The sequence below is a fragment of the Sciurus vulgaris genome, assembly GCF_902686455.1.
Source record: "Sciurus vulgaris genome assembly, chromosome: 1".
NCBI classification, from domain to species: Eukaryota; Metazoa; Chordata; class Mammalia; order Rodentia; family Sciuridae; genus Sciurus; species Sciurus vulgaris.
The window spans coordinates 144,201,355-144,215,355 of record NC_136461.1 but is presented as its reverse complement, the minus strand read 5'-3'; the positions used below and the strand labels follow the sequence as shown (position 1 = coordinate 144,215,355).

The window sequence follows — 14,001 nt, the reverse complement described above, 5'->3', positions numbered from 1 at the left end:
TCACCTCAGATAGCTACCTGGAACCCATCAGCAAGCACTTCTAAGCCCCACACCAACACTATCTACTCTCAATAAATTTACCTTACCTAATGTTTCATGTAAATGGAATCATCTTGTTTTTCATTTAGCATAATGTGTCAGGTTAATATATGTTGTACTATGTATCAGTAATTCATTGTTTTATTGAATAGTAACAATGTATCATGGATACATCACATTTTGTCTAAATTTATCAGCTGAACATTTGCTAGTTGGTGGTATCATGAATAATGCTGCTATGAATTTTCATATACAAGTCTTTGTGTAGGCATGTTTTCCTTTCTTTGGGGTATATACCTAGGAATAAAATTGCTGATATTAATTATAACTCTCTTCAGCATTTTGAATAAATACAAAGTATTTTTTTAAATGGTTGAACCATTTTACACCAAAATTGGGTTCCAGGTTCCCCATATCCCAACATTTGGTGGGTTTTTTTTTTTTTTGTTTGTTTGTTTGTTTTTTAACTATACCCATTCTAGTGGGTCAGTAGCCTATTTGACCATAAAAATATATAAGATTTATTATCTTTCCAGCTCTGTGGTTGGGGAAAAAAATGTAAGCCTAGAGAAAGTTATATAATGAATACTTAGAATCACCATTTGTGATTTTGCCAATTTCAATATGTACTTTGGGGAATGCTGCTGCTTATTTCCTTTTGTTGAGCCAATTTGCTAAACCAGTAAGGTAGAGACATCATAACATTCCCTCCATTAATACTTTAGCATGTATTTTCCAAGAACAAGATCAACTGCTAACAGCACCAACCTAATTATTATTTAGGAAGTTTAACATGTAATTGATATTCAGATATTCCAAATTAGTATTTTATAATGCTTTAAAAAAACCAGAATAACTGCATTTTATTGAGTGAGATATGGGATATTCTATAATTCCAAATGTTTTCTTTTATATATGCCCCATTTTGGGGGGTGGGAGGCACTTTTTTTTATATATGCCCCATTTTGGGGGGTGGGGGGCACCAGGGACTGAACCCAAGGGTGCTTGACCGCTGAGCTATATCCCGAGCCATTTTTATTTTGAAACAGGGTCCCTCGCTAAGTTGCTAAGGCTGGCCTTGAATTTGCAGTCCTCCTGCCTTAGTCTCCCAAACTGCTGGAATTACAGGTGTGTGCCACCACACTCAGCTAATTCTTTTTTTTAAGACTTTATTACATGTAGTCTTAAGTGCATAGCAAAACTGAATGAAAGCATACAGTACATAGCCTTTTCTGGTTAACTTCTTTCACACAGAAGGTTCTTCCATGTATTTTCATAGTACCTTGGTAGCTGTTTTATTCCTACAACTCCACGTGCTGGAGGTAGAACCCAATGCCTTATGCATGCTAGGCAAACACTCTACTGAGTTATAGCCCCTGCCAACTGGTAGCTCATCCCTTTTTAGCACTGGACAATATTCCATTGATATACAGAGTTCATCCATTTACCTACTGAAACACGTCTTGGTTGTTGCTCATTTTTGGCAAATGTGAATAAGGCTGCTATAAATATTCAGGTACAGGTTTCTGTATGGACATAAGGGTTCTATACCTTTAGGTAAATACCAAAGAATACTAAATCGTATGGAAAGAGTATATTTATTTTTGTACAAAACTGTCACCCTGTCTTTCAAAGTGGATGTTCCATTTTGCATTTCATACCAGCAATGAAACAGTTCCTGCTGGTCAGCATCCTCACCAGCATGTGGTATTGCCAGTGTTTTGAATGTTGACCCTTGTAGCCAACATTCTACAATGGTATCTCATTTTAACTTAAAAATCCCTGATGACATGTGATAATAAGCACCTATTCATATGTTTATTTGTGTATCTTCTTTGAAGAGGTGTGTGCAAGTCTTTTGCCCATCTTTTTTTTTGGGGGGGGGGTGTTTATTTTCTTATAAATGAGACTATTTTCTCTAGTAGTCTCTTACTAGGTATGTCTTGTGCAAATATTTTCTGTGCCCTGTCTTCTCATTCTCTTGGCAGTGTCTTTCAGAGCTGAAGTAAGATTGTTGTTTTCTGGTGCTGGGGATCAAATCCAAGGTCTTGTTCATGCTAGGCCAAGAGTTCTACCACTGATTTACATCCCCAGCCCTGGATTTTTTTTTTTTTAACAGAAATCTAACTTATCAGTTATTTATTTCACACTGACTTTAGTGTCATAAAAGTTATCACCAAATTCGAGGTCACCTATAATTTTTTACATTGAGGTCTATAATCCACTTTTTATATGTTTTGTGAAAAATTAATTTTTGTGTCTATTTTTTTGCATGTGGATATTCAGTTGTTCCAGCACCATTTATTTTAAAAATTATCTTTTCTCCATTGTAGTGCGTTCATTCCTTTGTCAAAGATCAGTTGACTACATTTATGTGGATCAGTTTCTAGGCTCTCTATTTGTATATTTTTTCATCACTGCCATCATTCTGTCTTGATTAAGTCTCGAAGTTGGGTAGTAGTACTATGGTTCGGATGTGGAATGTCTCCAAGAGATCATGTGGAGGTAGAAAAAAGTTTAAGAAGTGGGGCCTAGTTTTAGGTCATTGAGGGAATGTTGTCAAAAGGGGATCAGGGAACTTTGACCCTTCCACTGTTTTTGTGTCTTGGCCATGAGGTGAGTGGTTCTGCTCCACCAGATGCTCCTGCCATGATGGGTTACTCAACCTCAGGCCTAAAGAAATGTGGCCACCAGTCATGGGCTGGAAACTCTAAAACTGTAAACCAAAAATCCTTTTTAGATTAGTTTATGTCAGGCATTTGTTACAGTAACAGAAAGCTAACAGTGACTACTCCAATTTTCTTCTCTTTTGATATTGCATTCATTGGCTACGGTGGATCTTTGCCTCCTCATATAAACTTTAGAATTGGTTTATCAATATCTGCTCAATAACTTGTTGGGATTTTGATTGGAATTTACACTGAATGTATAGATTATATTGGCAAGAAGCAGCATCTTAATGACACTGAGTCTTTCCTATCCATGAATATAGAATGTCTTCATCTGTTCTTCAGTTTCTTTCATCAGCTTTTTATGGTTTTCCTTATACAGAACTTATTTGTGTTGTTGGATTGACACTGCCGTATATCTTTTTTGGTGGGGAGGGGCTAATGTGAATGGTATTTTTATTGATGTGTTATAATTATACATAATAGGATTCATCATGTTAGTCACACATGCACATAATTTGGTCACTTATTCCCCAGTACCTCCTCTCTCCAACATACCCACATTGTGATATGTTCATAACATGAACACACCATGCTTAGTAATTTTGTTCCCCAGTACTTCCCCATGCCCTCCTTTCTTCCCTCCCTCTTAATCACCTTCTTCTACTCCATTGGTCTCCCTTCTGTTTTTTGAGGTCCTTTTTTTTCTCCCTCTCTAGCTTCCACATATGAGAGTAACATTCAAATCTTGACTTTGTAATGAGTCTGGCTTATTTCAGTTGGCATGATGTTCTCCAGTTCTGTTACCAGAAAATGATTTCATTCTTCTTTATGGCTGAGTAAAATTCCATTTCATTCCCATACCACATACCACATTTTCTTTATCCATTTGTCTATTGATGGACACATGGGCTGGTTCCCTAAGTTGGCAATTGTGAACTGCACTGCTGCAAACATCAGTATGCATATATCACTCTATAGTATGCTGATTTCAATGTTTAGGGGTTAATAGCAAGGGAGATAATGGTGTTGTTTGGTGATTCCATTCCTAGACTTTTGAGGAATGTTCATACGATTTCCAAAGTCATGATACTAATTTGCAGTCCCACCACCAATGTACAAATGTACCTTTTCTCCCACATCCTCACCAGCCTTTATTATTTGTATTCTTGATGATTGCCATTCTAACTGAAGTGAGATAAAATCTCAGCATGATTTTGCTTTGCATTTCCCTGAGTGCTAAGAATATTGGATATTTTTTCATTTAGTTGTTGGCCATTTGTATTTCTTTTGAGAAATGTCTAGATCATTTGCCATTTATTGACTGGGTTGTTTTTCTGGTTTTAAGTTTTTTAGTTCTTTACATATTCTGGATATTACTCCCCTGTCAAAAGAGTAGCTGGTAAAAATTTTCTCTCTTCATGCTTTTAATTTGATGCCATCCCACTTATTGATTCTTGGTTTTACTTTTTGAGCTTTAGGAGTCTTAATTGGGAAGTTGATTCCTGTATCAATATGTTGGAATGTTGATTGTTTTCTTCTAGGAGTTTCAGTGTTGACTTTCATGCAGGGTAAGAGATAGGGATTTCAATTCATTCTTCCTAAAGATAGATACACAGTTTTTCCAGCACCATCTTTTTAAAAGGCTGTAGTTTCTCCAAGAAATGTTTCTGTAACCCTTGTCAAGGATCAGAAGACTGTATCTATATGGATCAATCTGTGTCTCTTATTCTAATCCAGTGGTCTTCATGTCTGTTTTTATGCCAGATATTGTATTTTTAATTTCAAATCCACTTATTCATTGCTGGTATGTAGGAAAATGATTGACTTGTATTCTATAGCTCTGCTATAACTGCTTATTAGTTCCCAGAGTTTTTTGGTCGATTCCTACAGATTTTCTATGGGTAATCATATCATTAGTGAATGATGACAATTATATTTCTTCCTCTCAATCAGCATATCTTTAACTTCCTTTTCTTGCTTTATTGTACCAGCTACGGACTTCCAGTACGATGTTAAGGAGTGGTGAGAGAACATCCTTGCCTTGCACCTGATCTCAGCAGGAAAGCTTCAAGTTTTTTATTAAGTATGATGTTAGCTGTACGCTTTTTTGTAAATGTTCTCCTACCAAATTGAGGAAGTTTCCCTCCCTTCCTTGTTTGCAGAGTTACCATGAATGGGTGTTAGATATCATGTGGGTTATCAAATTTGCAGGTTACAGAGTTGTTCGTCCTATTCCTTGACCTTTGAATATTCATGGGATCTCTAGTTTTGTCCTCTCCTTCAATTCTGACATTAGTAACCTGTATGTTATTTTTTTCTTAGCTTGGCTAAAGGTGTATCAATTGTATTGATCTTCTCAGAGAAAGAGCTCTTGGTTTCACTGATTTATCTCTACTGGTTTCCTACTTTAAATTTGTTTTCTGCTCTAATTTTTATTATTTCCCCTCTTTTTTTTCTGACTACCTAGTATGGAAGCTCATATTATTGACTTTAGATTTTTCTATTTTTCTAATTATATGCATTCAGTGCTATAAATTTCCCTGTAAGCACTATTTTGCTACATCTCACAAATTTTGATAAGGAAATTTAGTGCAAAATATTTTTAATTCATTGACTTTTTTTGTTTTTTGTTTTGACCCATGTGTTATTTACAAGTGTGGTGTTTAATCTGCAAATATTGAGGGATTTTCCAGCTATTAATTTCTGGTTTTTCCCTACTGTTATAATAGACATTGAATGATTTCTCTCGTTTTAAATTAGTTAAGGGTGTGCTTTATGGCCCAAAATGTGGTCTTCTTTTGTTTGGATTTTGTGGTTTGTGTTTTGTTTTGGTTTGGTTTGGTTATTAAATGTGGTCTTATTTTGGTGAATATACCATGTGTGACCAAGAAGAATGTTTGTTCTGTTGCTGAATGAAGTGGTCTGTAGACATCCATTATAATTGAGTTAATTGACTGTATTATTAGGTTCAACTATATTCTTACTAGTCTTCTGCATACTTGATCTATTTCTGATAGAGGGGAAGTTCCCAAACACAATAGTGGATGCATCTATTTCTTCCTAAAATTCTATGCATTTCTGCCTCGTATATTTTGACTGAATGCAAAAGCAAAAACTATAACTCTTAGAAGAAAACATGGAGGAAAACTTCGTGACACTGGATATGGCAATGACTTCTTGGATATGACACCAAAGCACAAGCAAAAGGGAACGTTAATTTGATATTAAAATCAAAATGTCCAGGCAAAGGACACAATCTATAAATTGAAAAGGACAAACCCCTATTGGGAAAAACATCTGCAAATAGTATATTTGATAAGGAGTTAATATGTAGAATATATACTGTAAGTATTCCTACAACTCAACAACTTAAAAACATGATTTTTTAAAATGGCAAAGGACTTGAATAGCTACTTTTGCAAAGATGATATATGAATTACAAATAAGCACCTGAAAAGTTGTTTAATCTCACTAATCATTATGGAAATGCAAATTAAAACCACAATAGGATACCACCTGTAAGGATAGTTACTATCAAAAAAAAGTTAACAATGTTTGCAAAGATATGTAAAACTTAGAATTCTCGTGCATTGTTGGTAGGAATGTAAAATGGAGTAAGTGCTGTGTAACTGGAAGAAAATTTTCAAATGATCAATAAAAATTTATCATATGATTAAGCAATGACTTCAATAGATCCCTATACACCCACATTCATTGCAGCATTATTTACAATAGCCAAAAGGGAGAAGCAACTCAAGTATCTGTTGATAGCTGAATGAATAAGCAAAATTTGAAAGTACAGTGGTACAATGGCATTTAAGCTTTTTTAAAAAGCGGGGAGAATAATATTCCATTGTGTATATATACACCACAGTTTCTTTATCCATTCATCTGTTGAGGGGCATCTAGGTTGGTTCCACAATCTAGCTATTGTGAATTGAACTACTAATAAACACTGATGTGGCTGTGTTACTGTAGTATGCTAATTTTAAGTCCTTTGGGTATAAACCAAGGAGTGGGATAACTGGGTCAAAAGGTGGGTCCATTCCAAGTTTTCTGAGGATTCTCCACACTGCTTTCCAGAGTGGCTGCACCCATTTGCAACTCCACCAGCTATGTAAAAGTGCCTTTTTCCCCACATCCACGCCACCATCTGTTATCGTTTGTGTTCTTTTTTTGACATGCTGGGGATTTGAACTCAGGAGGGCCTTGTGCTTGTGAGGCAAGCACTCTACCAACTGAGCTATATCCCCCAGCCCTTCATTTGTGTTCTTGATAATAGCCATTCTAATGGAAGTAAGATGAAATCTTAGAGTTGTTTTAATTTACATTTCTCTAATTACTAGAGATGTTGAACACTTTTTCATATATTTATTAATCGCCTGTATGTCTTCTTCTGTAAAGCATCTGTCCAGTTCCTTGGTCCATTTATTGATTGGGTTCTTTGTATTTTTGGTGTAAAGTTTTATAAGTTCTTTATAAGCTTTGGAGATAAGTGCTGTATCTGAAGTGCTTGTGGAAAAGATTTTTCTCCCACTCTCTAGGCTCTCTCTTCACATTATTGATTGTATAATATTCAGCCACAAAGAATAATAATATTATGGCATTTGCAGATAGATGGAATTGGAGACTATCAGCCAATCCCAAAAAACCAAAGGCTGAATGTTTTCCCTGTTAAGTGGATGATGATATATAATGGGGGAGGTGGGTGGGGGTGAGAGAAGAATGGAGGAACTTTAGATTACCTAGAGGGAAATAAGAGGGAGTAGGGTACGAAAAATGGTAGAATGAGACAGACATCATTACCCTATGTACATGTATGATTACACAAATGAATCTACATGGTGCACAACCATTAAATGATGTACCCCATTTGTGTACAATGAATTAAAATGCAGTCTGTAAAAGAATTTTTTTTAAAAAGTGGAGGGAGAGAATCTGAAACATGCTACATACAACATGGGTGAACCTTGAGGACATTATGCTAAGTGAAATAAGCCAGTCACAAAAGGACAAACACTCTATCATTCTACTTGCATGAGTTTCATGATGAATACATGAATGCATACAGTATATAATTGGTTGGGGTTGGCTTTTTTGCTCAGCATATATCCCAAAAGAGTCATCCAAGTTACTGAGTATTTCAACAAGTGGTTCCTTTTTATTGCTGAGCAGTGTTCCATGGTAGGGATGTATTAGAGTTTGCTTAACCTTTTACCTGTTGAAGGACATCTATACTGATTCTGGTTTTTGACTGTTAGAAATAAAGCTGGTATGAACATTCACGTACAGGTTTTTGTGTAGGCTTTTGAAGTTCATTTTAGCAATTCTGATTTTGAAAACTATGTCTTATAAAAGCCATATTAATGATTACTCATTAAAAGAGTAAAAACAGAATATTACTTTTTTAATCACAATCATCTTGCACAAATATAGTACTAGTTATGAAGAAAAGCACTTAAAAGAAATACAAATACTGTGTAATAATGAAACAAAATAGAATTAATGAATTTAAATAAATATACTCACCAATAAAAGCACTATCAGATTCCAATAATGAATTTTTCAAAAAATCATCAGTGTCATCTCTGGACTAAAAGAAACATCATATATTAATAACTTTTTATCAGTCCTGTGTGGGAAAACAACAAAATTTCCACACTGTCCTCCCAAAAAGAATATGGGGAGAGAAATAGGACTGACTGCTTCCCCCTAACATGACATTCCAGTACCCAGAAAATACTGGAAAGCCTTAGCACATACAACCCCCATCAAGATAGTGAAGATAACAGTATGACTTGATTACTCCAGAATTGAGATTCTGTCCTTTAATTCAACTCCTCACTGTCCTCTGTGGTTGAAGCTAAAACAAAGGATAGCATTACTATTGAAAATATACATATTAAGTAATGAATCCAATTAAATATTAAAAGTTGAAAAACCATTGCTGAGATTCACTTATCCTTTCAATAAATCTGTGTATAGTAAGCATACTAGTTCCTCCATGCTTGAACTAGAAGTACAAAGAATTAAGAGCTTCTGCTCCAGAGTAGACAGACTGTAGTCCCATGGCAAGGAGAGAGGCATGCCCTCAGATAATGACAACCATATGCAATAGCAACTGTCATGATGACATAGCACAGATATGATGGGACATAGAATAAGGAAAAAATAATGCTAGTTTTGGTTGGGTTAGCATTATAATTAGCTCCCAAATGAGAGGTAACATTTACAAATACAGAAGTTTACAGTAATGAATAATGCTACTTTTTTTAAAATTTTAATTAAAAATCATAAATTTACATAAGGCAATGTTGTTTGATTCATTTTGTTATTTTTTCCCTTCCCCCCTCCCCTCCCACCCCTCTTTTCCCTCTATACATTCCTTTCTTCCTCCATTCTTACCACCCTCCTTATCCCTAACCCTAAACCTAACCCTAACCCTAACACTAACCCCTCCTACCCCCCCAAATAATGCTACTTTTATATCAAAAGGAACCTAAAGTCATTCAGTAGCACTTCTCTGCACCACCTTTGCTAGAACACTGAAGCAATGATGACTTGTCCTTTAATTTTTAAGGCAATAATTCCACCCATGCACAGCATTCATTATAAAAATGTTCTCTTACAGTGAATAGTTCCATATGCTGCATTTACCTCTCCTTTTTAATTTACTACCCAAGGGTTCTACTTCTACTTTGTAGGAAGATGATAATCATAGCAGCTGAATCAAAGGGTCTGAATCAGCCATTCTGAGCACTTCACACATATTGCCCAGCACACTCTTTTGTATCACGGTCCTTCACATAAATGAAGAGTGATCAAAGTTCACCTAAGCCTTATCTCTACCATGACAATCATCCCCAGTTTCATCCTAAATAATTTTTCATATAATCCAGTTCCAAGGAAGATCAGGAGTCCAAGATTTATTAGCTGTTGTAAAGCCATGATAAACTTGTTGGCTTATGTTGACCTTCTCCTCAGCAAACACTGCTGTTATTAATCCAGGATTTCAACCAAAACCCCAGATGTTAATTGTCATTATCTTTTCACTGAGAAATACAACCACCACATGTGAAGAAACTGCAGAGTCTTCCCCAATAAGTGTCAAAATATTTCAGGTTATGTGGTATGGGGACAAGCAGAAGCTCTGGAGCCTGGCTTCGGTTCAAATCTGGACGTATTAGCTGTGTGACTATCGGTAAGATAGTAAGCCTTTAAATACCAGTCTCTTCTTACGTAATTTTAGGGATAAGCATACCTTGTGAAATTTAGAGCAATAATAAATGGCAGCTATTAGCAGCATCATTATCAGTTCAAAATTCAGCACTAATTCTAACTGGTAGCCCTGGGAAAGTAAGAGCCTAGCTGAAAATGGGGAAGATATTACCAATTTCCTAACAGTGCTACTAAAGATTAAATTTGTGTATTTCCATCCTTCATCTTTCCCCTGAACTCTAATCTGTCTATTTATCGACTCCCAAGGTTATCTACTAAGCAGCTCAAATTTATTGGGCCAAAATTAAATTCCCAATCTTCTCAACCCCCAAAATTGTTTTTCCTACTTCTTCACTTTTATAAATAGCAACTCCCAGCAAAAAACCAAGTCCATCTTTAACTTTTCTCATACTCCCACTTCAGTATGCCAAAAATCCTATCGGGTCTCCTATTAGAGTAAATCCAAATTGAGACCACTTCTACTAACCCTGCCCCAGTCTAAGCCAGTTTATCTCTTACATAGATTATTGCAATAATCTATCACACTCAGCCTATTCTCAACATGTAGCAGTCAGTGATAAGTAGAAAACATGAAAGTCTTGCATGCCAAGACTTTGGAAGCTTCTTATCACCTGCACAGGCCTGAAGGACAAACCACTGCTCACCTGTGTCCCATTTGCCCCCACTCAACCTTGCTTGAATCCCTCCTACCTCCCAGCCCCCTTCCTGCTCCTTACATGCATAGATAACCCCTGTCAGGCCTCTGCCAGGAATATTCTTCCGCCAGATATAAAACCAATGGTCACCTCCCTGGCATCCTCAATCGAACATTAACTCCTCAATGAGATGTTTCAAACTGTATTTCAAACTATTAAGTCCTCCCACCCCAGTACTCCTTAGTCTCTTTTCCCTGCTTATCATTTTCCTTCAGCACCATAATTTAACTTATAAATCTATTTATTGCCTCCTTCCAGAACACAAGCCTCCAGAAGGCAGGGATTTGTTTTTCATATTGACTGCTGTACCCCGGCATGTGAAACAGTTTCCACAAATATTTGTTAAATAAAAACAGTTCACCCCCCACTTCCCCTTTATTCAGTCTTACACAAATGTCACTTAAGGACATTTCTTAAAGCGGTAACATTAATGTCACTTCTTACCTTGCTTATTTTCTTTATAGGCCTCACCACTACTTACATTATAGACCCTAATTAATGTTAATATTGATGACAGAAAATGCTAACTCTGCACCCAATATAGGCCAGGCCCTCCCTATTCTAAGGGCTTATCCTCACTTAATTCTCACAACCCTATGCTACATCTTTATTTAATAAACATTTGTATAGAACTTATGTCCAGCTAGTCTGTGTCTTGTAAATATTAATTTAATATTTATAGCCACCCCAGATATAAATATTATCTTCACTTTACAGATAAGGAAACTGAGGCAGAGATTAAATAATCTGCCAAACCACATGACTAAAAAGAGATTAACTCACACAGTCTAGCATTTAACTCTTATTCTTAGTCATTACAATGTTTTCTCTACATATTATACTAACACTACTCTAGCTACCCACTGTATTTATGAGACATAATTTAAATTCTTTCTTAATTCAATATTCCTGAAGAATTCAAAATTTGGAATACTTATCATATTCCTAAAAATTTTTACACCCAAACATCTAACTCAAGAAGTTAGAACTGGCTACTTACCATTCTGTGCTCTCGAACTTTGGCACTTGGGATGGAGCTTAAGTCAGCTATAGTCAATGGAGAATAAAAACAAGATTAAGAGTTTAGAAATTTTTTTTTTTTTTGGGTGCTGGGGATCGAACTCAGGGCCTTGTGCTTACAAGGCAAGCACTCTACTGACTGAGCTATCTCCTCAGCCCCTGAAAATTTTTAATACATAAAAATAAATTTAGGAATATCTTTTATGACTAAGTACTGGAAATTTTCACCTACCACAGTTAAAAATATTTTTAAAATATTACTTGTTTATTAATAAATAAAACCCAGCATCTGCTATATTTGGATAAAATTCTCCCATTCACATTAGTGAATGTAACAGTCATTGTGAAATTAAAACTGATGCTTCAGGTGAAAAAAACTGATTAATGCAGTATTCCCCACCATCTTTGTCATATTTCTATAGCCCACAGAATGTTGAGTGAAAATTGAAAAGGGAATTGAAGTAAGTTTATTCTAGGTACCTATTCTAGGGCCCAAAATGTTGGATCAAGTATCCCAAGCCTCTACAATCTGACCAGACATCTATGTGTTTCTCTAAAACATTTTGTCCTTTTAGATACTGCCTCTGGGAAAAAAGAGGCTGCCAATAATTAGCTTACATTCCATCTCAAAATATTTTACAGACATCTTTGTGACTGTTAATAGTTAGACCATATTCTTATGAATTACATTATCATAGTGTCTGCTGAAGTCAGAGGGTGTTCCTATGGGGATGGATACACTCCGTCCCGAAATGCACCTGTATCCACTGGAACTACTTTTGGCCTAATCAGTCTTAAGTTGTCAAGGTCCCACAGGATCAGATCATCATTTGAGGGTTGTAAAGAAAAATAATACCACAATGGATATAAAGATTGAAGGCTGCTTGATGAATTCCCTCTCCAGATGATGTACGATTGGGTCATTCTGCTGTCACAGGGAGATACATGAGGCCTTTACTAAAAATTCTGAACCAGATGAAGGGAAGCAGTTCCCTGTACAAATGTTTATCAAACTTTTCACCTATGATCTGGGCCCAATGTGTTATATCACTTATTCTTGTGATGCTGTCTCATGAGGTCAAAAAACTTCTTCAGATTGTGCAAGTCAGACTAGCCTGCCAAGGAAAAGTAACTGGTAGGACTATTCCTCCTACACTTGTTATCTGATTGCCATGTTTTTATAACTCATTTTTTGACCACCTTTAGTGGCATGAAAGCTAACAAAATGGATGAGACACAGGTGTGAGGGCCATGCAGTAGATCTGGGTATCAAAAGCACCCACTGATGTTCTCTGAAACTAGTTCCACTCTGCCTTCAGGTGACCACTCACCCCCATGCCTATCCCCAGTTACTCCCAGGGGACCCCAGATTTCTCTTTTGCAATATTCATCACACTCCAACAAAGTATAAGCTCCTTGAGAGCAGTGGCCTATTTCATTCAACACCAAATCCCCTGAATATAGGTCAGTATCTGTGCTCCTAGTAGACACTCTGTTGATTGGATGATTATACAAAAACATAACCCAATCTAATGGTTTACAGACTTTATGCCATATCCAAACATACTTCCCATACACAGTAGACATATGCTCAATAGGGCACTAATGTATTGGTTCAGCATTCCTTCCTTTGGTCCCAGTTTCTGGTACAGATGTCACCTGGAATGATCAAAGTACTAGATCTTCCTGGCTATAGTGAATGGCTGGGCCCTCTCATGCATGAATACAGTACCCTTATCAAGCCAATTAGAGAAAACTCTGGTACAATGTGTCAAAAACACCACATGAGCATGGAGCTATGTGGGGAGGGGAGCTGCCTGAAACTGAAATCAATATAACAGACATAGAGCTGACAAGAAACCCATCTATCAACACTCTCTGTAATTGCAATGACTATTCCTTACCTTCAGCAACTTCTTGCATTTTTATTCTATTCAATCGCCTCTGCTGCTCTCTTAGCAGGGCTTGCTGCTGTATCTCTAAGGTATGACCATCTCTTGGAGAATCCGGGTACATAAATTTCAGATCAACTCGTGTTTCTGAATCTGGCACAGAAAATACATTACCATAAATAAGCGAAATCTTGTTTTCAAATGAGATTTTTACAGACACAAAAACCTACACACAGGTATTTATAACAGCTTTACTTATAACTGTCAAAACATGGAAGCAACCAAGATATCCTTTAGGAAGTGAATGGATATGGTATATTATTAAGTAATGAAATATTTATTCAGTACTAAAAAGAAATGAGTAACCAAGCTATGAAAAGATATGGAGGTAATTTGAATGAATATTACTAAGTAGAAGTACACTATGATTCCAATCATATGATA

General features: G+C 36.2%; 1 protein-coding gene across 1 annotated transcript in view; it reads right to left on the bottom strand.

Moving 5' to 3' along the window:
• CSPP1 (centrosome and spindle pole associated protein 1) overlaps positions 1-14,001 on the bottom strand; it is a 145,123-nt gene that overhangs the window by 4,546 nt on the left and 126,576 nt on the right. The window contains 3 exon segments of the mRNA XM_079101798.1: positions 8,241-8,304; positions 11,646-11,692; positions 13,570-13,710. Of these exon segments, the coding sequence (XP_078957924.1) occupies positions 8,241-8,304; positions 11,646-11,692; positions 13,570-13,710 (252 nt within the window).